Genomic DNA, 26,202 nt, shown 5'->3' on the forward strand with positions numbered 1-26,202 from the left:
CCCGCTCCTTAAAATTAGGAAGGGTCTGGGCTCTTTACTATATACAATTCCAGCACTAACTTATCCATATCAATATTAGAGTCAACATTAGAATAGCAGGAAAACATTAAAACAAGACTAGCATTTCATACAGGCTGCACTACAAAAAAAAAGTGTTACTTCTTAGGCAAATATGAGAGGATTTAAAATGTTACCAGGAAAAAAGAAAGATTCATTCAGGTGTCAGTGGCCCATGCCTGTAATCCTAGCTTCTCAGAGGCTGAGATCTGAGGATCAAAGTTTGAAGCCAGCCAGGGAAAGTCTTTGTGACTCTTATCTCCAATTATCCACCAAAAGCTGGAAGTGGAGTTGTGATTGCACATTAGCTTTGAGCAAGAAAGCCCAGGAATAGTGCCCTGGCCCTGATTTCAAGCTCTAGGACTGGCACACACACAAAAGTAAGATTCTCTAGGGAAATGTAGACTTTCTATTTATATAAATTCTGTGTACATTAAGCATGTGCATACACACACACACACACACACACACACACACACACACACACACAGAGGAATGCTAAATAAAATACCCAGCGAGTCTTCAACTGAAGTTAGCATAGATTTCCTGCTGTACCAATCAGAAGTCATCCAAGTGAGCTTTAGTTGACTCAAGATTGTTAGGAAAATGGAGGGGCTGGGAATGTGGCTTAGTGGCAGAGTGCTTCCCTAGCATGAATGAAACCCTGGGTTTGATTCCTCTGAACTACATATACAGAAAAGGCCATAAATGGTGCTGTGGCTCAAGTGGTAGAGTGGTAGCCTTGAGCAAAATAAGCTGAAGGACAGCGTCCAGGCCCTGAGTTCAAGCCGAAGGACTAGCAAGTAAAAAAAGATTGTTAGGAAAATGGAGGAGAAAGGAAGGAAACAGGCCGGATTCTTCCATAGGTGAGGACTGTTTATTGAGATATAGCAGCCAGGGTACAGCCTTCCTGTGTGCTTGGAGAGTGTGTAAGGAGATCAGACAGGAGTTGGGTTTTTATGAGCAAGGAGGCAGTGGTTAATGTAAAAGCCCTTATAGGTCTAGGGAGGTGGGGGCTTTTGGGTTGGGCTCACAATGGAATGTTTACAGCCAGCCTTAGGTAGATTGCCCTGACTGAAGCAGGCAATCTGCACATATCTTTGGTAGCTTGCTTGATGTCTGTATGTACCTGGGAAAACAGGATGGGAGTCAAGCCTTCATATTCCATCTTTGGATATAGAAAGAATGGGTCAAAGAAGGGAGAGGAAAGTCCTTCATATAGGGTCTTTGGATACATAAAAAGAAGAGGGATACAGGTTGACCCATTGCAACAATGAGATGTACCAGACACTGGTGTTGAAAAATACAATTTAGGAGGGGAGGCATGGGGGGGGAGTGTAGTTGTGGAGGTGGGAGAAAAGGGATGGTAGGGGAAAAACAAAGGAGGAGGCAACAATGCTTGATAAGAAATGTATTCATTACCTTGCTCATGTAACTGTTAACCTCTCTGTATGGTATTTTCACAATAAAAAACTTACTCATGTAACTGTAACCTCTCTGTATAGTATTTTCACAATAAAAAAAACTTATTAAAAAAAAGAATGGGCTGAGAGGGGACCAACGTGGAATTAGGAGAACAAAGCAGATATCCATCAAAGATACTTCAGTAATTTGCAAGAAGGACCTTGGTTTCAGGCCTTCACTTCTGCTGTGTTGTGTTTGGTTGGGGCAGGGGGGCGGGGAGGGGAGGGAGGTTTAACACAGGGTCTTGGTTTTTTCCTCTCATGGCTGGTGCTCTACCATTGACTTTTTGTTGGTAATTGGACATAATAATCTCTCAAATTTGTCTTCCCAGGATGGGGTTTGAACATTGATCCTCACATTTCCACTTCTTGAGTACTTATGATGAGCAATTCCTCCTTTTCTTTTTCTTTCTTTCTTTCTTTTTCTCTTCCTCCATTATAACAATAAACATTAATATAATAACATTAGAATAACTAGAATAAACATAATAAAAACAATAATATAATAACATAATATGTATAATATAATGCAATAATAAATATTAACATACTTATTGGAGGATATTTCTACAATATTCATGAACTAAAACTAGAACTGACTTGGTGTTTGTGCTTAGCATGAGAAACATTCATTTATTAAATAAGGTTCATTTTCATTTTTCTCTCTCCTTCCTCCTTCCTTCCCTCTCTGCCTTCCTTCTTTCCTCCTTGCCTTACTCCTTCCTGTTAGGTCTGCCCAGGAAAACAGCCCTCTCTCCCCTTCCTCTTTAATGCAATGAAATAAGCCTTTGAAACATTTGTTAATGGCCATGGGTGTGTACCTAGGCAGACCTAATGTTTCCCTCCCTTCCTTCCTTGACATTTTTTTCTTTCTCTCTCTTTTTTCTAATTTTTGTCAGTCATGAGGCTCGAACTCAGGGCCTTGGCACTGTCCTCTGAGCTTTTTCCATCAAAGCTAGCACTCTATCACTTTGAGCCACAGCCCTACTTCTAGTTTTCTGGTGGTGAAGTGGAAATATCAGGGGGCTGGGAATGTGGCTTAGTGGTAGAGCGCTTGCCTAGCATGCATGAAACCCTGGGTTCAATAGAAAAATCCAGAAAAAGCTCAAATGGTAGAGTGCTAGCTTTGAGCAAAAAAAGCTCTTGAATAGTACCCAGGCCCTGAGTTCCAGCTCCAGGACTGGGAAAAAAAGAGTATAAGGGACTTTCCACTCAGGCTGGCTTTGAACCATGAACCTCAGATCTCAGCCTCCTATGTGCCTAGGATTACAGACATGAGCCACCAGCACCAGCTCTAAAACTGCATTTTTAAGGGGGAGAGGTCTACTAGGGTTTGAACTCCAGGCCTTGCACTTTCTAGGCAAGCAACTTCACCACCTGAGCCACAGTTCCAACCCCAAACTGCATCTTTATTCCCTGATTAACTGTGCCACTTGGACAGCGGACATGGGCATTGCACCAGTTAAGTCTCATGTTAACCCGTCCACGTCAGTGTCAGTGACATTTTCCCTATTTTCCAAATGAGCAAAAGCAAACCATGGGAAGAATGAGTAAACTTAAGGTCACAAATATTACATGCTAAATGGCAGAGCCAAGATCAGACCAAGATTCCTACATTTCCAGTCTAGTGTTTCTTCCAGTGCTTTGCCTTCCGATCTGACATGGGTGGTATGGACATTGAGGTGTACCAGCATCCTATCTTTCTTCCTTTTCATCTGTTTTTATTTCTTATCTTTTTTTTTTTTTCGTCAGTCATGGGGCTTAAACTCTGGGTCTGGGCGCTGTCCCTCAGCTCTTCAGCTCAAGGCTAAAGCTCTACCATTTGAGCCACAACCCCACTTCTGGCCTTTTCTGTTTATGTGGTACTGAAGAATCGAACCTAGGGCTTCATGCATGCTAGGCAAGCAATCTATCACTAAGTCACATTTCCAGCACATCATCTCTTTTTATTTTTAAATCCCTTCCACTTCTGTTCATTCAGGCTGCTGTACACAGCACTAGATTTGATGTCAGAAAACTGAAATTCTATTCCTGGTTCTTCCACAAGAGTTTGGCTGGTCTCAAAACTATGTATCATATATTTCCTGTAACTCATTGTTACTTGCAACTCTGTCTCATTAGTAGCATGAAAAACAGAAAGAGTATCTATTATTCATTTTTACATTTAGTTTTTTTTTACATTTAGTTTTCCACTGGGGATTTAAAAGGATGAGAAAGGGCACGCCAAAGACGTTAATTCTAAAAGGAAAAGAAGCTGGGCACCTGTGGCTTATGCCTGTAATCCTCGCTACTCAGGAGTCTGAGAGCTGAGGATCGCAGTTCAAAGCCAGCCCTGGCAGGAACGTATGAGTGACTCTTTTTTTCTTTGGTCTGTTATGGGGCTTGAACTCTGGGCCTGGGTGTTGTCCCTCAGCTCTTCAGCTCAAGGCTAGCAGTCTACCACTTGAGCCACAGTACCACTTCGGCTTTCTCTGCTTATGTGGTGCTGAGGAATCAAAGCCAGGGCTTTCTGCATGCAAGGCAAGCACTCTACCACTGAGCCACCTTCCCAGCACCTCGAGACTCTTATCTTCAATTAATTTGAAGTGGCACTGTGACTCAAGTGGTAGAGCGCTCATTTGGAGCCAAAGAGCTCAGGGATAGTGCCCAGGCCCAGAGTTCAAACCCCATGAACAACAACAACAAAAAAAGGAAAAATGGAAATAGATGTATTGATCTATTATATATTTAGGGTAATAGGAAGCCTTTGGAACAGAGCTAGGCTGACTAGCCTCATCCACATAGGATCCTTCCTCTTATCTTTACCTGCAATTACTGAATATTTAAATCATATTTCAGCTTTTCAGTTTTGTCTTGGTGAAAGGAGTGGGGATGTAGGACACACACTGTTGTAGGAATCACATGATCAATAAATTCAAGGATTTCTAGTGTACTTATTCTGAAATAAATGAAGTCTGATCCCCACTGTGCTGCTAACAAATAATTTGCTGCCCTGTTAGAATCTGATACAAAAGTATGTCAAAGTTCAAACATGGTCAGGATTTAAAAAAAAAATGTTTCTATGTGCTAAGTTTGGTTCTTTTGTTTTACTGACTTCTAGAACCAGGAAAACCTTTATTTATGTCATTCATCAATTAATGCCTTTCATAGTTTTTAGAGGTAAGTTGCCTAATTCCTTAATTTTTGCTTACTATATATGTCTGTCTGCCTCCCTTGTGCTTCCAGGAACTTCACTAGCACTGACTCATATTCCTTATCTTAAAGCAAGCCAATTTAGCCATAGTTACAGAATCAGTATCTCCACAAGCAGACCTTATTTGAAATACCAAGAACTGATAGGTACGTAGACTATGCCTTCCTAACAAATGTAGTAAAACTATGTATGTACTGTAAACAAAGAGTGGACAAAGTGAGGGCGGAGGTCTAAATTCCAAAACACTGTGAGATGTGGGAAAGTGATGACAAATTGAGTGGGAATAAGGAAATGTACTCATTATCTTACTCATGTACTATAACCCATCTGTACAGCATGTTTACAATAAAATTAATTTTTTTAAAAAAGAGGGAATAATGGAGTGCTTTGGAAATTGGCAAGTAATAAAATATATTCAGTGAGTATTCAATTAGCAATTAAAAATGATATGCTTTAGAATAACAACCCAGACTGCATAGCATGGAAATATATATGATGATTCCTGTATATCAACATATATTAACATGTTTATAGGCATTGAATATGAAATAAACTGGCACGCATACCTATACATTAAAAAGCAATAGGTTATTTTGAAAGCTATTTTGCCCTGTAGGTCTAAAGTTTACAAGCCTGCAGAACTCGTGACTGAAAAGGATCTTCACAAGGTAAATTCAAGGTCAAGGAAGAATCTCTTTCTTCTCCAGCAGGTCAGAGCAGTTAATAAAGTGAGCGGAAATTGCGTGTGGGGGTGGGGACACCCGAGGAAAGCCAAGCCCCGAGCTGGGGTGCGTCAGCCTGGGAGGTGCCTGACGCCTTCTGCCTGGTTGGTCAATTGAGGGATTTGGGGAGGTTGATTTTTTTTCCAGTGTTTTCCTTGAATGCTAAAGAACTTCCGCATACCTTGTCCCTGAAAAACCTGCAAAGGTGAGGGGTTCGCGTGTTACTTCAATTGGTCTCACCTGGGATCAGTCCCTGTAAAAGAGATTATTACTATTATTAACTGGGGCCTAACGCGGGGAGTTGGGTGGGGCGTGGGAAGCGCGGGAAGGCCGGGCTCGGGTGGCTTCACGCTGTCACTCACGTTGGGCTCTGCCCAACCTACCGGACGGAACAAACAGTTCTGCGTTTGGGGACTCACCCACAGGCGTGAGCCCCAGGGTGCGGGTGTACGGGAGTTTTTTTTCCTAAGGGCCAGAGGCGCTTAAGGCTAATATGCAGCTACAGCTCCGCTGAGCCAGAGCCGCAGCCCAGCAAAGGCTTTCCGCACCCTAGCCTCCTCCACGTGACCTACTGCGCCGGGCACATCCTCCACTGCGCCCCAGACCCGCCCCCGTAGCGTCTCACCGCCCTGTGAATGTCCGAACTGTGGGCCTTTTTTTTCTGCTTTTGCTCATTGGGCAGCCTGGAAGACAGCGCCCCCCCCCGCCACGCCCCCGAAGCCCTAGGGAACGCGGGAGGGGCGGGGTCTGGGCTGGAGGGGCGGGGTGAGAAGGCTCCGCGCGGGTAAAGGGGCTGCCTGAAACGCGGTCAGAGCCTTCAGCCTCCCCGCGCAGCCTCGCCCTCGTGTTTGACTGCTTGCTGTTTCCCAGCCGGCCACGGTCATCCAGGAGACCGGCCAAATTGTACATCGACCTAAAGGTGGTTTCATGGCAGCCGCGAAGAAAGCAGTTTTGGGGCCGTTGGTGGGGGCAGTGGACCAGGGTACCAGCTCGACACGTTTTTTGGTGAGCCTGGGTGACATATAAGGAGGCGCAGAGTCTGCACCGGGAGATCGGGTTCAGAAGGGCTGGCTGTTGTGTTCTCACCCCGCCCCTCTTACGGTCCCTGGCTGCTGGGTAAGGAAAGGAGGAAGGCCACAGAGGGATTTGCAATGCTAGGGCCACCCTGCCTGGGGTTGGGGCAATTTTGGCCTTCCAAGACCCCTGCAGCCGAGTTCAGCAGTCGCCGCAGCCTGGGTTGGGGAGGCAGACCACGTGCTAATGGGGAGGATTTTTGTTGTCCCCCGCCCCCCCCAAACAGATTGGGAATTCTCCGAGCATCCACGCAGAGCGGTCCGCGTGCAGCAGGGGACAGGTGGTCACACTGACCGCTACCGCCGGCTTCCCCACAAGCGTTTGGCCTGTGAGACACAGGACGTCCTTGGATGGAGGGAAAGCTGTGTCACGGCTGTGGTAGCCCAACACAGCGTCCTTTTAAGCAGTAGAAAGAACTAAGTCTTGCCGTGATGCTGCATTGTCATGCTCGCTCACAGAAACTGCAGAGAGGAGAAGGCTGAGGGGGTGGCAGAAATGACTTAGGAGCCCTGCTTCTTTTTTTCTCCTCCAGAATGATTCGTTTAGAAGAGTCGACAATCTCAGTTTGGGTACTTTGTCCTTTACAAATACTGTGCCTCTCCGTTTGTTTCCAATCATACCGAGACAGGGGAATTCTATGTCTGTTTTTATTTACCGTGCATGACAGTGGGGTTTTACTAGAAAACGGTGCCATTTAAGCAATTCGCTGCCGGTTACTTTTGTATAATTAGGAAACTTGTGCTTAAAGTGATAGATCATTGTGTTTATGATGTTTATTTAAGTCCAACACCTTAGAACCACCGTGTCATCCTTTTGTGGGCAGTAAGAGCATTTAAAAGTAGATTTAAATGAACATTAGTAAAAGTTGATGGAAGTATTTAGTGATTATTTAGCTCCTTTTTCTTTATCTCACATTTTCCCCCTTGTTTTACCTGTTTTGTGGTGCTGGGGTTTGAATCCAGGACCTTGAGAATGCTAGGCAGGCACTCTACCACTGAGCTACCAGCTTAGCCCACCTTTACAGTCTGTATGCATATATGTATTGCATATGTATTGTATTTTATTTTGGGTCGGTTGTGGGGCCTGAATCTAGGCCTGGGTGCTGTCCCTCAGCTCTGTAGCTCAAGGCTAGCACTTTACCACTTGAGCCACAGTGCCACTTCTGGCTTTTTTTTTGCTCATGTGGTGCTGAGGAATGGAACCCAGGGCCTCATGCATGCAAGGCAAGCACTCTCCCACTGAGCCACCTTCCCAGCCCATATATATTGCATTTTCTATGTTTAGCTGGCATTTGCCTAAAACTTCATTTGTGGTTTGATCCAGATACCTATCTCCCATGTCTAAACTGAGACACTTTCAATACATTTATATACTTTCAGTACAGTTATAGTTTTAATTTCAGTGATTTAATCCTGGTTTGAGCTGCCAAGACATAGTTCCACACATCTTAAATTGTTACAATTATTTTTGTTGGTCCTGGGGCTTGAACTCCGGGCCTGGGCTCTGTCCCAAAGCTTCTTTGCTCAAGGCTAGCACTCTACCCCTTGATCTACAGCACCACTTCTGTCTTTTTCTGAATAGATTATTGGAGATGCAAGTCTCAGGAACTTTCTTGCCCAAGCTGGCTTTGAACTGTGATCCTCATATCTCAGCATCCTGAATAGCTAGGGTTACTGGCATGAGCCACCTGGGCCTGGCTCTAAATTGTTTGTTTTAACCTCTTAAGGTAGATTTCATTTTGCCTTATATTCATGTATAAAGTAATCCTAAATTATAAGAAAGTCCACCCAACTGGATTTGTTTGGTACATAAAATATATTACCATTGTCATCGTCCCAACTGTGGTTGAATTTTTTTGAGATAGGGTCTTCATATGAACCATTCTGGCCTGGAACTTGCAGTGTTGATCTAAATCTTGTGAGCCTCCTGATTACCAGGCATGAGCCATGTGCATTTATTTTTAAAACCATATTCAGGAACTGCGCACACAAATGTAGGAGCTGAGTAGACTGGAGAGTAGTATATAATAGGAGAGAATGACAGTAGCTGTTAATCTGGAAGACAAGCCCAGGGATAGCAGATCTTTTTATTCTTTTAAGTAAGGAAAGCTGGTAGCAGCTCACAACTATAATAATATGTACTCAGGAAGCAGATGGGGATGATAGTACTTGGAGGCGACAATAAGTCCTTAGGGCAATCTCAACCAAGGAAAGCTCATGCAACCATGGTACATGCTTGTCACCTCAGCTATAAGAAGTATAAATAAGGCAGGTGCAGGTGGCTTACGCCTGTAATCCTAGCTACTCAGGAGGCTGAGATCTGAGGATCGAGTTTCAAAGCCAGCCCAGGCAAGGAAGCCCATGAGACTCTTATCTCCAATTAACCACCAGAAGACCGGAAGTGGCACTGTGGCTCAAGTGGTAGAGCCCTCTGAGCTGAAGAGCTCAGAGACAGCTCCCAGGCCCAGAGTTCAAGCCCAACGACCAGATAAAAAAGTATAAATAAGAGATTTGTGGTTCATTCAAGCCAGCCTGAGCAAAAAGTGAGATCCTATTTGAAAAATAATGAAAACAAAAGGAGCTAGGGGTGTGGCTCTCAAGTGATTGGCGAGCCAGAGGCCCTAAATTCAAACCCCAGTACTGCTAATTCTCTGGTAATTTAGAAGTTGGAATGAAATCTTTCAGCTCTTAAGCTATGGAAGCTAATTCATAAAGCACTGTGGGGGTCAAACCAAGAATGACGTTCTCAAGTTTTTATATCCTTTGCCCTATATAAAAGTAGGTAAAATAGTTTATAACTTTTTAGGAGCCACCTGAAAGTGCTTGCTTTTTGTTGTAGTTTCTTTATTATTGCTGTCTATTGTCTGGTAATCTTTATCCACTACAGGTTGCTCCTGGCCTCTGAGATTCTGGCAACTGAAGGCAATCACCTTTCTTGATAGAGAAGGAATTGCTCAGCTTCACAGTGCCACAATCTTTTGTTCAAACACTGGGTTCTGTTTGCTGGTCTGTAGGGCATGATCTCAGTGAGTAAGCTCTAGTTCAAAAGATTCCTATCATACTGAGAATGGTGTGTAAAAAGTTATAAGTAAAGTTGTCTGCTTCTTGAGAAACCACTATGAAATTCTGTCTTCATAAGTAGGTAAAAGACTGACATCCTTGCAGGGTTCTGCTGGCTCAAGCCTGTAATCCTGGCTTCTCAAGAGGCTACATCTGGGAATAACATTTCAAAGGTGGGAAAGTCCTGGAGACTTTTTATGTTCAATTAACCAGAAAAAAAATCAAACTGGATCTGTGGCTCAAGTAGTAGAATGGCAGCTTGGACCAAACAAAATTAAGGAACAGCCTAAGCCCTTAGTTCAAGACCCAATACAGGCACAAACACCAAAAAGACTTTGAGATCCTTTGGGAAGTAAAAAAAAAGTAGAAAAAAGCTTGGGAATTGTTTAGTGAGGGTTTTTTTTTTTTTGGCCTTTGGTTATAAGGAAAGAAGTTGCTACACCACTCTGCATGAAATGCAGGTAAGACATTTGCTGAATAAGTAATTCCATTGCAAGGCGATTGCTATCAAGAGATACACTTGTACCTTAGGAAAGGCAACAGTGTAAATAGGAATCTTATAAAGGTAAAAATAGTCACATGATTTCAAGAAATAATTCATTCAGTTTGCATATTTACCTTACACCAAGCCAATAACCTGTCCAAGATTTTTGTCTCCCTTTTTCTCTGTTAGCAGTAATAGTTTCCTTTATAAGGAGTAAATGAATTACTCTTTCTTCTGAGGGGAATGCCTCCTCCCTTCCTATTTCCAATATCTCAGTACTGTTCTGTCCCTAAGAGTAGTTTGACTGTCATCTATTAGTAGTTTTCCTCAGACCTTTTGCCACATGTCTATCCTTTCTAATAACACTGCTTTTTTTGCTGGTCCTGTGGCTTGAACTCAGGGCCTGGGCACTGTTCCTGAGCCTCTTTGTGTTCAAGGCTAGCACTCTATCATTTGAGCCACAGTGACATTTCTGGCCTATTCTAAATAGTTTATTGAAAAAAAAGAGTCTCACAGACTTTCCTGCAGGACTGGCTTCAAATCATGATTCTTAGATCTCAGTCTTTTGAGTAGCTAGGATTACAGGCATGAGCCACCAGTGCCCAGCCTGATACCACTTTTTATACCATGATTATTGCTATTCATAGCTCTCATCACCTTTTCCCTGCATTATAATTGTATGCCTACTATATATGACCTATTTATGTCTTTGTAATTTCCTGGATATTGTGTTTATTCAGGCAACAGCTTTTTTTTTTTTTTGTCGGTCATGGGGCTTGAACTCTGTGCCTGGGCATTGTCCCTCAGCTCTTCAGCTCAAGGAGAGTGCTCTACCACTTGAGCCACAGCACCATTTCCCATTTTCTGATGGTTAACTGGAGATGAGTCTCATGGACTTTGCTGCCCAGGCTGGCTTTGAAGCACGATCCTCAGATCTCAGCCCCCTGCGTAGCTAGGATTACAGGCGTGAGCAATTGGTGCCTCGCTAACATACAGTTTTGTATTTTGTTATTTAAAAAACTTACTGTCACAAATTTAAATGTATACAGAAATAGGAAGAGTGGACTAAGGAATCATTATTTTCCTTTGTTTTGAGACTAGGTCTAACTCTAGCCCAGACTGACCTTCAACTCTCAATTCTCCTGTTTCAGATTCCTGAGTGTCTTTTTCATCTTTGTCTTCTTAAAACATTTTGATCAACATGACAAATGCTGCTTTATACTTCCTTTTTTTGTCAGTCGTGGGGCTTGAATTTTGGGCTTGGGGGCTTTCCCTGCGCTCTTCAGCTTGAGGCAAGCGCTCTACCGAGCGCTCTACCACTTGAGCCACAGCACCACTTCCAGTTTTCTGGTGGTTTATTGGAGATAAGAGTCTCAAGGACTTTACTGTCTGGGCTGGCTTTGAACTGTGATCCTCAGATCTCAGACTCCTGAGTAGCTAGGATTACAGGCGGGAGCCACCGATGCCTGGCGCTTTATACTTCTTTATCAATTAGATTGTTTTCGTTAATAGGTCAACTGATTTTTAATTCTGGTTTTCTCTTACCTTGCCAAGAATATCAGAGAACCTCCTGACTTGAGTGTACATAACTAATTTCTTTGCTTTAAGTGGTAAAACTGCAATTTAGAGCACATTTTTTTTCTTCACTGAGTTGTTGAATTAAGTTTCAGGACCCTATGCATGTGTTTTGTACTAGAGGAAAACGTCCAACTTGTCTGATAGGAAAGTGAACTGGGGTTGGCACATAATTACTCATACTGCAGAGTAGGAACTTCTTGGAAAGAGAATTAGTGTAACAGGTTTTAAGGAGGGGACATTCCTTTATGAAACAAAACTTTCAGCTTCAACTGTGAATTTCCTCCTTGTATTTAGTAACTTAATTTTCTTCCATTAAGTTGGGTGTTAACAATGAGGCTGGGTATATGTTGGGACTTGAAATGTGTCAGGTATTGTTTTGGGACTTGAAATGTGTCAGGTATTGTTTTGAGAGCTTTTTCAGCATTATTCCATTTAATGTGATGTAGATGGCATTAGTGCTATTGGTAGACTTTACTTTTTTACACAAATGATGAGACTGAGTGGGGACTGGGCCTAAGGTCAGAGTAACTGGTAGAACTGCGATTCAAGTCTAGGTCTGTCCTACTCTGAAACCAGTCCCCCTAAGTACTGCCTCTGGCTATTCAGCTGCCTGAAGTTCAGTGAAAAGAAGAGAAATTGTGGGAGGGATGTCTTCCAGCCTATCAAGAGTCAGCTCTGATTATGGGATTATGGTCACAAATGATTGTTTGCCAAGAAAAACAGACTTACAAATTGGTTTCAACCAGATAGGAAAAATGTTGCTTTGAATAAGTACTGCAGGTTATGATCACCTTATGACTCAGATTCAGTGGCTCCTGGGTAGGACTCAGGTGTGTCACCATGAATAATGGTTGCATAATCAGTTTGTTCCGACAACCAGTGTATATGAAGAATGAGTAGAATTGTAGTTCTGTGCTTGTGTTGGCAAGAAACACTGCCGTGGCCCTGGTTGTCTCATCATACTTAGAGATCTCATAAAGCTTATGGATAGATTTCCTCTCCTTCCTTCCTTTCTTGCTTTCTTTCATTTATTCAACACACATTTATTTAGCACCCATTATGGGTCAGGGAAAAAGGAGCAGCAAATTTGTTTTTGGGTTTTTTTGTTTGTTTTTGCCAGTCCTGGGGCTTGAACTCAGGGCCTTGGCACTGCCCCAGAGCTTCTTTTGCTCAAGGCTAGCACTCTACCACTTGAGCCACAGCACCACTTCTGGCTTTGTCTGTGTATGTGGTACTGAGGAATTGAACCCAGGGCTTCATGCATGCTAGGCAAGCACTCTACCACTGAGCCATATTCCCAGCCTATGGAACAGCAAATTTGGTCAAAACTCAATTGGCTCATAGGTAGAGTGAGGCCACTCTTCTGATAACTATAAAGTTGGGATCATTTTATGGTTTATTTTCTTCCTACTATACTGGCTTGTTTTCTTGCCCATTTCATTTTTCAACATGGTATGAATACATTCTCATCAGAGAATTGCCATCTGCTCTTCATTTTATCATAAGCTTTTAAGTTAAGAGCTTTCAATTTTGAGCTTGGGGGCAGGGCAGTGTCTACTTCCCCACAGTCATATACTGGGTACTTATTACACGACTCCCTCTCAGCATTAAGGAACCCAGGGGACTCAGAGGTAATAACCTAAATTGGAAGACCTGGAGGGTCTGAGAAAATGTGGAGTTTACAACCATAACTATATTAGATGCATATGCTATTTAATACAACTTCCTTTTTGTAAGACAAAAGCAGGCCATTTGCTATGTCTTCTTTTATGACTTGTTGAAAGATATAATTAAGCTGTTTCTGGTCCAACTGGCAATGCAATGAATTTGTGGCAAGTATTTTTATTCTTGGTCATGCATATTTTTATGTAGTATCATGGTGTTCTAAAGGCAGAGTTTACATTCCTGGATTATGTCTTATCTCATAGTGAATTTTAGTGTACCATAAAAGAGTTGGCCATTGGGGAAATCACATGGGTAGGGAAGTGAATGTGCATGTTTATCAGGGGCTGGCTAAATTAGTCATAAGATGAGTGAGACAAACTTATGGACATGTAGTAAGGAGAGTATTTATATCTCTCCTTGACTCCTTATAAAACAGAATGCATACATTGAAATATTTCAGCAGTGTTTAAAAAACTTTTTTGCTTATTCCAGGGCTTGAACTCAGGGCCTAGGCACTGTCCCTGAGCCTTTTTGGGCTCAGTGCTAGAGCCCTACCACTTGAGCCACAGCACTGCTTCTGGCTTTTTCTGAGTAGTTTATTGAAGATAATTCTCACAGACTTTCCTGCCCTGGCTGGCTTCAAACCATGATCCCCAGATAGATCTCAAACTCCTGAGTAGCTAGGATTACAGGCATGAGCCACCAGTGCCCAGCTTAAAACAGTTTTGACTTGGAGTTTAATTTTCTTTTTACTATTCTTTTTTTTTTTTGGCCATACTAGGTTTTGAACTCGGAGTTTCATGCTTATTAGGTAGTTGCTCTACCACTTGAGCCATACCTCTGGTCCAGCCTCACTTTTCTATTCTGTACACATCATTCACATATGTCTAAAGCGTGCCTTGTCCAAAATGAAGCCATAAGAGAAAAGAGCTCGTTCAGTGCAATTATTGTGCAGCAGGATATCAGAGAAGCCAGCCTTGAGTCCTCTCATCGTGTTTGAGGACATTAGCACTCACTTGGAATTCAGAAAGTAAGGATCTTTTTTTTTTTTGGCCAGGCCTGGGGCCTGGGCTCTGTCCCTGAGCCTCTCTGTGCTCAAGGCTAGTGCTCTACCACTTGAGCCACAGCACCACTTCCGGCCTTTTCTGTTTTTGTGGTACTAAGGAATCGAATCCAGGGCTTCATGCATGCTAGGCCAGCAATACCACTAAGCCACATTCCCAGCCCAGCAAGGATCTTATCTAATACCCTTCCTTCCCTCTCTCTGTCCCTCCCTCCCCCCTCTCTTTTTCTTCTTTCTTTCTTTTCTTTCTTTCTTTCTCTCTTTCTCTTTCTCCCTCTCTCTTTCCCTCTCTCTCTTTCTCTCCTTCCTCACTCCCTCCCTCCCTCCCTCCCTTCCTCCCTTCCTCCCTTCCTCCCTCTCCCCCCCCCCCCCCCCCCCCCTCTCTCTCTCTCTCTCTCTCTCTCTCTTTCTTTCTTTCTTTTTCTGTACTAGGGCTTAAAATCAGGGCCTGGGTACTGTCCTTTAGCTTTTTTTTGCTCAAGGCTAGCATTCTACCACTTGAACCAAAGCTCCATTTCTGGCTTTTTAGCCATTAATTGGAAATAAGAGTCTCATAGAATTTTCTGTCTGGTCTGGCTTGGAACTGCCAGCCTCAAATCTCAGCTTCTGGAGTAGTTTGGATTATAGGCATGAGCCACCAGCATTCGGCTCTTTTTTTTCTAGTTAGCATGCATTAGTTGCATTAGTTGTATGCTAGAGTAGTTTCATTTAAATGCATGTATACAATGTATCCCATTCAATCTGACCTTATCTACCAGTGTCCCTTAGCCCTTACTTCCCTTCTTAATAAATTTCAACAGGTTTTTTTTTTTTATTTTCATACATGCCAACAAACTATGTAGACCATATTCATCATCTTTTTGCCAGTCCTGGGGCTTGAACTCAGGGCCAGGGCACTGTCCCTGAGCTACTTTTGCTCAAGGCTAGCACTCTACCACTTGAGCCACAGTGCCATTTCTGGCTTTTTCTGTTTATGTGGTACTGAGGAATGGAACCCAGGGCTTCATGCATGCTAAGCAAGCACTTTACTATTGAGCCATATTCCCCAGGCTTCATTCTTCTTTATTAGACATTCTTGCCAGTCTCACTGGTAACTACCTCCCCAAAGAGGCTGTTTTGAAGGCTTATTTCAGTAAAATTCCAGGGATACCAACTAGATTAGAATTAGGGGCCTCACAGGGTAACTGCTCCTAGCAATGGGCTCAGAATACATGATGGTTATGTTTGGCCCAGCCTAGTCTCCTTCTAATCCTATTTTAGCAGCTGTAGCTACCAGTGTGCACCTTTGCTTGCCTCTACACCATATACATGTACCCTTGTCATTCGTGAACTCACTTCTGCCCTACTTACTCTTAGTTTAAAAGTTAACACATGCCTGTGTTAGATATCTTTTCTCCTCTTCATTGTCCTGTTAACTATGTTATAAGATTTTTTTCTGCATCTGCTACATTTAATGGATTAAAAAAATCACGATTGGTATTAGTATGATTTTTGAGCTGAAAAGCACTGAGTTGACAGTCTGTAAACCTGGATCTTTGTTTGTCAGTATTGTCTGAGCTCTTGCTTTTTGATTTACACATATGAGAGTACTACTTATGTTAGGGCCCTGGGTTTCAGTTGGTGGTGTCATTTTGTTTTCACCTTTGTTAATCTCTTTTCTGGAAGAATTTAAATCTGGAAGCTGACCTGGTAAACTGTAGAAATTGGGTCCTGATCTCAGCTGGAGGTGTCTCTTCCTCTATCTTAGCTTCTGAAGAGTCCTAAAGATGTAGGAAGCATGTTTTGAAAATGTTGGACCACAGTATCTCAAGCATCTAGTTCATTTTGTCTTTTTTGTTTATTTCTTTTGGGACAGGCTCTCACTATGTACCCTAGGCTGGCCTTGAACTCACCTATCTCCTGCTTTAGCTTCCTGAGTGCTGTGATTACAGGTGCATCATAATACCCCGCTTGACAATGGCATTTAATATCTACTTGATAAAATAACTAGCATTCTTGCTCTTGCTACTTCGTAATGTGGTTTTATGTGGGGTCAATTACCCTCTATTATAAAACCTTGTAGAAACATCATTAATGTTTGTTGTTGACAATGTTGAGAATCAAATCCAGAGCCTCAAGCCTATGAGAGAGGCCCTTCTATGAGCTACCATCCCAACCCCACTGGACTCTTGTGCTTTTGTCCATCTGTAGGTAGAATTCACGAGACTTAACATGCAGAAGACCTCGGTTTCATTGTTTATGTGTACTCTAGAACTTTGCTCACCAATACAATAGCCACTAGCTATTTGAATGTGGCTAGTGCAGGAGTAGAGCTAGGACTAGAGGAGTGGCTAAAGTGGTAGAGTGCCACAGGAAAAAGCAAACTGAGCAAGCACAGTCCCTGAGTTCAAACCACAGAAGGAAGTTAGGAAGGAAGGAAGGGAAGGAGGGAAGAAGGGAGGGAGAGAGGTAGGGAGGGAGGGAGGAAGGAAGGAAGGAGAGGGAGAAAAAGGAGGGAGGGAGACAGCTGGTACTACCAGCTGAAACCCATTGTTGTACTCCAAAAAAATTGAGGTAGACTGTGTGTGCATACTAGATTTCAAAAAGTTAATATTTTATAGGTGAAAGATCTCAAATGGGTGTATATATACAGGTACAATAATGATTGTTACATCATTATTTCTGGTATTATTAAACATTTGTTCCACATATGACAAGAAAAAAGTAAATGATCTTATTAATGTTATATAATATTTAATCACTCGTTGAAATGATTATTTGTATTTGAATCAAATGTGTTATCAAACTTGATTTTTACCAGTTTCTTTTTATTAGCTTACAAAATTATATATTTGGCTTGTACCATATTTCTGTTGGACAGTGCTACAGATGGAAAGTTGTGAACTCTAAGCATATCATACCATATAAGCTGTCCCACAAACTTCGGAGTGGTACTTAGGCCATATCTCAAATACCTAAAATTGGTAGCCATCTTCTCCTAAGTGTCAGAGCTCTAAGGAAACAAGGAGATCTAGGCCTCTTCGTCCTGGTAGGTCCAAATACTATGTGATTGTATGCCTTCATGTTGTAAGTACAAATATAGAATTTTCCTGAATTCTTTTTCTTTTGTGTGCCTGTACCAAAGGCCTTATGGATTCATGTTGAGAATGAGGATCCTGAAGTTCGCCTTGTTAAAATGGGAAGTGATGGAAGAGGGACTTACCCTGTGCATATAGACTCACATGGGTTTACTATTGAGGTATTCGAGAATCTAGTTAGCAAGCAGGTATACTTCATTTCTTAACTCTTAGAGAACTGAAACCATGGGGAAATAGTAACACAATAATACAGCAATAGTAATATAAAATGATATAACTGGCCAGTGCTGGTGGCTCACACCTGTAATCCTGGCTACTCAGAAAGCTAAGATCTGAGGATCGCAGTTCAGAGCCAGCCCAGGCAGGAAAGTCTGTGAGACTCTTATCTCCAGTTAACCACCAGAAAACTGGAAGTGGTGCTGTGGTTCAAGTGGTAGAGTGCTTGCCATGAGCTTAAGAACTGAGGGACCTACAAAAAAAATTGATATTACTGTATCAGAGTTTATCTGCCACCTGTTGCCTTGCTTATTTTATTTGATAATGCTTCTCCTAATAAGTGCTGGTAGTGGACCATATTTTTTAGACCTTCAACAAGTATTTATTTGAGCACAAATTCAAAACACACTTCTGGAAATAAGACAGAACTTGAATGCTAAGTTGTCATCAGTGTATGACATGGTGTTCTGCCAAGCACCTTTTTTGGGTGTGTGTATGCCGGTCCTAGGGCTTGAACTCAGGACATGGGTGTTGTCTCTTAAGTATTTTTGCTGGTGCTCTACCACTTGAGCCACAGCTTTACTTACTTGGCTTTTTTGGTGGTTAACTGGAGATAAGAGTCTCCTGGATTTCTTGCCTGGGCTGGCTTTTAGTCACAATCCTCAAATGTTAGCCTCCTGAGTAACTAGGATTGTAGGCACGAGACATCTACCCAGCTCTGCCAGGTACTTATAATTCATTCATGTGTCAACTTTGCGTTGTAAGATAAATACTTTATCTTCTCAGGGGATGCCAGAATTTTTCCTTTTGGTTTCATTATTTTGTTTTGCCAGTCCTGGGACTTGAACTCAAGGCTAGCACTCTACCACTTGAGCCACAACACCACTTCTGGCTTTTTCTGTGTATGTGGTACTGAGGAATTAAACCCAGGGCTGCATGAATGCTAGTCAAGCACTCTACCATTAAGCCACATCCCAGCCTCTCATTATTTTTTATTTTATTTAGGAAAGGAAATATGTATAGTGAGGACAAAAGAGGGCTGGGAAGGTGGCTCAGTGGTTAAAGCGCTTGCCTTGCATGCCTGAGGCCCTGGGTTCGATTCCTCAGCACCACATAAAAAAAAAAAAAAAAAAAAAGAGAGGCAACATTTCAGTGTTTTCTATTCTTGGTTTGTGTTCAAAGTGATTTTTTTTTCCTCATATGAAATCTAGGCATGGAAACACTTTCTCAACTAATTGGAAATGACATCACTGCTATAATTACAATGATTTGGAGAGTTAATGTAAACTAAAATAGGCATTGGCACTAATGTGTAGATACTATCTCATATATATAAATTGTTGCTAATTTTTTAAAAAAGTATTAGTAAGTAGAATTTAAAATATGGGACATTGTATAGCACTTAACTAATTTTCTAGTTTTCATCCTTTGATTTTGAGTTTTACATTGAGGGTCAGCCTTTGTGACAAAGGTTTCACAGAGAGGGCCTGGAGAGAGCTGGATGGGGCCTGTGTATACCTCTCTCCCTGCTGACAGGGCTCTATTTTCCTTTTATAAGAGCTAGAAGCATCACTGGATTTCCCTTCAAAGGAATGTACACACTGTGCATCCCTGCCTGAGCATCATATGACCCTGTCTGTGCATCTAAGATGAATGGAAAATGGAACCTCTGCCATCACCATTAGTATAATGTCAGCTTTCTTTGTTATTCCTGTTCCGGAAATGTATATTGCTAATTGCTTGAGTATTTGCCTGCAACTAGAGAATCTGTTTGGTTTATTTAGAAATAAGGATTTAGCCAGGCACCGGTGGCTCACTCCTGTAATCCTAGCTACTTGAGAGGCTGAGATCAGTTCAAAGCCAGCCAGGGCAGAAAAGTCCCCTTGAGAATCTTTTTTTTTCTTGGTTGTGGGGCTTGAACTCAGGGCCTGGACGCTGTCCCTCAGCTCTTCAGCTCAAGACAAGTGCTCTACCACTTGAGCCATAGCACCACTTCCGGTTTTCTGGTGGTTAATTGGAAATAAGAGTCTCATACACTTTCCTGCCCCAGCTGGCTTTAAACCTCAATCCTCAGAGATCCTCAGATCTCAGCCTCCTGTGTAGCTAGGATTACAGGTGTGAGCTCTGGGCACCCAACCCCATGAAAATCTTATCTTTAATTAACCACTCAAAAACCAGAACTGGCACTGTGGCTCAAGTGGTAGAGTGCTAGCCTTGAGCACAAAGGCTCAGGGACAGGGTTTAGGCCCTGAGTTCAAGCCCCACAACTGGAACAAAAAGAAAGGAGGATTTTCCTCTTAATGTGCATAGGTTTGTTTTTATTTAAAAATAAATTGAGTTGGGCGCCAGTGGCTCGCACCTATAATCCTAGCCGCTCAGGAGGCTGAGATCTGAGGATCGGGTTCAAAGCCAGCCCAGGAAGGAAAGTCCGTGAGACTCTTATCTCCAATAAACCATCAGAAAACCAGAAGTGGCGCTGTGGCTCAAGTGGTAGAGCACTTGCCTTGAGCTGAAGAGCTGAGGGACAGCGCGCAGGCCCAGAGTTCCCAGAGTTCAAGACCCAAGACTGACAAAAAATTGTTTGCACTGGTGGCTCAGACCTGTAATCCTAGCTACTCAGAACCCTGAGATCTGAGGATTGCTGTTCAAAGCCAGACAGGGCAGGAAAATTTGTGAGACTTTTTTTTGTCAGTTGTGGAGCCTGACCTCTAGGCCTGGGCACTGTCCCTCAGCTCTTCAGCTCAAGGCTAGCACTCTACCACTTGAGCCACAGCTCCAATTCCAGCTTTTTACCCACTGTTTTATGTGGAGCTGAGGAATTGAACCCAGGGCCTCATGCATGTAAGGCAGTCACTCTACCATTGAGCCACCTTCCCAGCCACCTTCCCAGCCCCCGTGAGACTCTTGTCTCCAATTCACCACCAGAAAAATGGAAGTGGAGCTGTGGCTCAAAGTGGTTGAATGCTAGCTTTGAGCAAAGGAGCTCAGGGACAGCACCAATGCCCTGAGTTCATGTTCTACTACCTGCAAAAGAGATGATTGATGTAAGCAAAAATAATTTCTCAGCCGGTTGCCAGTGGCTCACACCTGTAATCCTAGCTACTCAGGAGGCTGAGATCTGAGGATCATGGTTCAAAGCCAGCCAGGACAGGAAAGTCCGTGAAACTCTTACATCCAATAAACCACTAGAAAACTGGAAATGGTGCTGTGGCTCAAGTGGTAGAGCACTCGCCTTGAGCTGAAGAGCATAAGGACAGCGCCCAGGCCCAGAGTTCAAGCCCCACAACTGACAAAAAAATAATAATTTCTCCTTTTTTTGAGCCTTTTTGCTCAAGGCTAGCACTCTGGCACTTGAGCCACAGCTCCAGGTCTTTGCTTTTTTTGAGTAGTTAATTGTTAATAAGAGTTCTTATGAACCTTTCTGTCTAGGCTGGTCTTGTATAGCAATAGCAATGGTCAGATCTCTGCCTCCTTGTAGCTAGGATTACAGGTTAGAGCCACCCTGTGCCTAGCATTTTGTTCTTATTGTTTGAGATTAAAGTCTGAAATCTGTCTCCCCAGTGATGTGATGGTAGGTATACACCACAGTCATGGGGCTTTTCGCCTGGGTGCTGTCCTTCAGCTCTTCAGCTCAAGGCTAGTGTTCTTCTACTTGAGTCACAGCACCACTTCCAGTTTATTGGTGGTTTATGGGACATGAGTCTCATGGGCTTTCCTGCCAGGGCTAGCTTTGAACCATGAGATCTCAGCCTCCTGAGTAGCTAGGATTACAAATCAGGCGTGAGCCACTAACACTGCTCTACCTACATTTTAAATGTAATATTAAATGTGTTTTCCCCCTCTCCCAGGTTTTCAATTCAAAAACAGCTGAACTTCTTAGTCATCATCAAGTGGAAATAAAACAGGAATTCCCAAGAGAAGGGTATGTTGCCTAATTTAATACGTAAAGACATGTCAGGCTTATTGATTCATTTTACCCACATGCTCTGTGGATTTGTGAAGTAAATTTGGCCACTCTCTTGAGAAGACTTGAGGGACTCGGATTGGTCAAGAAAAGAAGCAATAACTCAGTAGTTCAGCAAAAATATGTGGGTAATTGGTGACTTGAGAATTCAATAACAGTACAGGACAGTAATGGATAAAGGATAGCAAAAGAATATTAAATATCCAAAGTTCTTTGTTAACTTTGAAGTCATTAATATTTGCATCCCTATTATTGCCAAAGTGATGTTTTACTCGAGTCTAAATTTTTTAAATGAAAGGGTTTATTGAAGAAATTCACATATCTAATACAAAAATAATCATCCTTTTTGAGAATAGTGTTCATGTGTAGTAATAGCAATTAAATATGATTTTGAGCATATTGATTTAAAATTTAAAGATATTTCTGATAAAACACCTTGAAAACTATATGGTACTTTTGTATAAAAATTAAACACACACCTGCAGCAGCAGAAATTTATCCCAAACAAATTGAATGGAGATAGTCACTGAAAGGCTTTCATATGGATATTTATAGCTATTTTACTTATAATAGCTCCAAACTGAAAACCACTCATGTCTATCATTATGGAACAGGTTATAGTGGAATACTATTCAGCATTTTTAGAAAGTGAGTAGATACAGTATGAATAAATCTCATTGCTTTGATAGATAATGGAAAACGTACACAGCAGTACATACTCTGTGGCTCCATTTATCTGAAATTTAAGAATAGAGCAAACTAATCTAGAACAGTAGAAATCAATAAAGTGATTTCCTATGGCATTTGTGACTGACCTGAAAGGAACATGAAAAAGCCTTCTGGATTGATAGAAATACTCTTCTAAGTTCTAAGTTGTTTGTTGCATAGGTGTATTCATACGATTGATTATCTTTTCATGAAAGCAGTTCTCTTGAGTTTTTGTTGTTGTTGGTTGTGGGACTTGAAATCTGGGCCAGCTCTTCAGCTCAAGGCTAGTGCTCTACCACTTGAGCCACAGTACCACTTCTAGTTTTCTGGTGGTTTATTGGAGATGAGTCTCACGAACTTTCCTGCCTGGGCTGGCTTTGAACCATGATCCTCAAATCTCAGCCTCCTGAGTAGCTAGGATTACAGGCATGAGACACTGGTGCCTGACTTTAGTTCTCTGATTTTTAATTGTTTTTTCTTTTTTTGGTACTGAAGAATGAACCCAGGACATTGGACTTGCTAAGTAATGGCTTTGCCATTGAGCTACATCCCAGCCTAGTTCTCTGATTTTTAAATAGAGTCCCTATAAGCTTTTTATATGTTAGTAGCATTCAAATGACATCATAGGCCTGAATCCTCTATTTAGAACAAGGATAACTAAGACTTGTGTGGATTAGAAATAGGAGATTGGGGTTTGAAAAGAGAATTTAGTGATAGAACTTATTAAGGAAAAGGAAACATTTAGCCAGGCTTGAGGAAGACAGGGAAGAAAGACACTTGAATTTTCATTGCGGTTTTCAGATCTTTGAGTAGAATTTTGTAGTTTGGGTTGCTTCTACTTTTGGGTTTCCTTAAATCAGTTTAATTCTCCAAGACAGCTCGTCTCATTTATTATTAGCCTTTATGCTTCTGAGTTGCTAATACCTTACCAAAATTGCTCTGAGACTCAGTCTGAAAATTTAGATCAATCACTTATCTAGAGAAATAGTTATTAGAAGGAGGTTAAAATGTTTCCTAAATTTTAATAAAACATTTTAAAAAGGCTTTTATTGACATATACTAGTTATACAGGGAGGGTTTTCGTGACATTTCCATACATATATACAATGTACCCTATCAAATTCATCTCCACCTCTCCTTTATCATCCTTCCTTTTTTTATATGGGTCCTGGGGCTTGAACTCAGGGCCTGGGCACTGTTTCTTAGCATTTGTCCTCAAGGCTAGTACTGTACCACTTGAACTACAGCTCTACTTTAACCAAATTCTTCCTAATTCACCTTCTTTGTTAGACTCCCCTTTCCTGCTGGTTTCTACCATCCTTCCAAGAAAGCCTATATAAGTGAAAATTTCTATAGAATTAAGTTACTTTTGTATTGATTTCTTGTAGACTAATGCTATACATTCTTTTGTTCAAAGATGGGTAGAACAAGACCCAAAGGAAATTCTTCAGTCTGTCTATGAGTGTATAGAGAAAACATGCGAGAAACTTGGACAGCTCAATATCGATATTTCCAACATAAAAGGTATTTTTAAGAGCCTATCTTTTGCTTATCTGGTATGACTCTCCATCACATTCACTAATTTATTCTTTCAGTTCATAACCAAGTGCTTAGTCCATGCCAGCCATTTTAGTCCATGCCAGCCATTGCTGAGAGAACTTAAGGAGTCAATAGTGAACACGATTAGGTCTCTGTTCTTATGAATATTTAATCTTGATGAGGGTGAGACGAGCTTAAATGTGACAAATACAAGCTAATTTCAGATAGTCACAAGTTCCAGGCGGAAATCGTTTTAAAAAACTGAATGGAGTGCTTAGAGGCAGTTACTTCACATTCAGTGGTCTGGAAATGCCTCTCTCAGGAGATGACATTTGCTGAGATTTAAAGGCCAAAAGGCATCAGCTAGGCAGCTATGGAGGGGAAGAGATGGAAGAAAAGGAAGCAGCACAGGCAACGGCCCTGATTTGAGAATATAAATTGGGTCCATTTTGGATCAGAAAGAAGGGCAGCATGTCAAAAGTTTAGTAAAAGAAGGTTAAGGTGCAAGTGGGAGTGGGCACAAAGTTTTCAACAGGAACTGAAATTGGAGAAGTAGATAGGTGTAGGGGCTTGTCAGCTATGATTATGCGTTTGGCTGTTAGTATCACAGGGAGCCATGAGAAGGTTCTAAGCCAGGCAGCAGAACTTGACTTGCAGTTTAAGTACAAGTCCCTAACTGCTAAGTTGAAAGTGGACTGTAATGGCATAAGTGTGGACACTGGGAGACCAGTGGCTACTGTGGAAGTGCAACAATTGCATGAAGGAGGGGAAGAAGTACCACTGCTCATGGTAATAGATCAGTGAGGTAAGAAGAGATGCCCTCTATTTTTTACTGGCACTGGAATAGATGAGGATGCCTTAATTAAGGGAAGAATTGGAATGAGGTGGGGGAAGGGAGCTTGAAATCCAAATGCTACAATTGCAAACTTTCCTCAAAATACTTACTTGAAAGTATGCAATTGTTACAGAGCTCTCTATATTCTTAGTAGTTTTAATGGGGGTATTTATGTACATTTTGTTTTTCATTTAAATGGGGAGATAAAATATTCCAGTCACCCAATATTGATATAACAGAATAAAGACTGCCTAGAGAGGCAGCTGCTCTCTCTTTATAGCTTATTGTTATAGCTTGTTTTCGTTATTATTATTTGAAACAGTGGGCCACTTTCATATTGTCATAGCTATATGACTTACCAGAGACTTCCTTGTATTTGTATCAGTAAAATGTATTTAAGCTTAAACAGAAACTTTCATAATCAATATTTCATTTCAGCAAATCCACAGAAGAAGGAATAGTAATAATAAGAATCCACTGATCACAAATAAATGGAAAATCAGCAATAATGTAGTTATTTCTGTTATCACAGATTTTTTAAGATTTTTATTAGCATGCATTAATTGTATAACTTTTCCATTGTGATATCTCTATGCATGCGTACCATGTACTCACTCACGATCATTCTCACTATCACTCTCTCATCCCAATTTCACCCTTTTAAAGCAATTTCAGCAGATTTCATTATTCTGCTTTCATACATGCATATAAAGTACTTTGAACATATTCACCATTACTCACCCTCTCCATTTTGTTCTCCCAACCCCAGCTGATACTGCCTCCTCATAAAGCCTGTTTTACTTTCCTGTCATTCCTTTTTTGGCATATATTGTACAAAAGAATTTCACCACACTTTCTCACATACACATATAATACTTTAATCAGACTACCCCCCCTCTCCTTGTTTCCCCACAATCCTTATCCTTCAGGAGCTATTAGTGAGATTCCTTATGCTATCTTCATACGTAGCTACATTTTAATATTATTTACCCCCATTTATTATTACAGATTTTTAAAAAAGAAAACACCTAGGAACAGTTTGTCAATTTATTGATTGTTGTGGTGATTGTGGGATCAAACTCAGGGTTTCATACTCTTGCTTAGCTTTTTTCTCTCAAGGCTAATGGTCTACCACTTGAATTTCACCTCCACTTTCAGCCTTTTGGTAGTTAGCTGGATGTAAGAGTCTTTCAAGTTTGTCTTCTAAGGCTGACTTCAAACAATGATCTTTACAGCTCAGTCTCCTGAGTAGCTAGGATTACAATCATGAGTCCTTGGCTCCCATCCTCTTTTGTTAATTCTTAATATCATATGCATATTAATCCTGCCTTTCAAACTTCTTTTAGTATTGCAGTTACTAAAATTTAGAAGACTTGTATACCCCAGTGATCATTTCCTTGAGCTATTCCTAGAGTCTAAAAAGTACAGCCAAATAACATTGCCTAAGCTATCCACGTTCAAAAATGTAAGAGTCCAGAGTAGTTTAACATGGCAATGATGTTCTA

General features: G+C 41.6%; 1 protein-coding gene across 4 annotated transcripts in view; it reads left to right on the forward strand.

Moving 5' to 3' along the window:
• Nucleotides 1–6,238: 6,238 nt before the first annotated feature.
• The window catches only part of Gk (glycerol kinase), a 93,641-nt gene continuing 73,677 nt past the window's right edge, over nucleotides 6,239–26,202 (forward strand). For all 4 annotated transcript variants that reach the window (XM_013026508.1, XM_013026507.1, XM_013026509.1 and 1 more), the window contains exons 1-3: nucleotides 6,239–6,440; nucleotides 21,500–21,573; nucleotides 23,741–23,847. In XM_013026508.1, the coding sequence (XP_012881962.1) occupies nucleotides 6,363–6,440; nucleotides 21,500–21,573; nucleotides 23,741–23,847 (259 nt within the window). In that variant the 5' untranslated portion in view covers nucleotides 6,239–6,362. The remainder of the gene's footprint in view (nucleotides 6,441–21,499; nucleotides 21,574–23,740; nucleotides 23,848–26,202) is intronic.

Source organism: Dipodomys ordii, unplaced genomic scaffold, assembly GCF_000151885.1.
Source record: "Dipodomys ordii isolate 6190 unplaced genomic scaffold, Dord_2.0 Scaffold94, whole genome shotgun sequence".
Lineage (NCBI taxonomy): Eukaryota > Metazoa > Chordata > Mammalia > Rodentia > Heteromyidae > Dipodomys > Dipodomys ordii.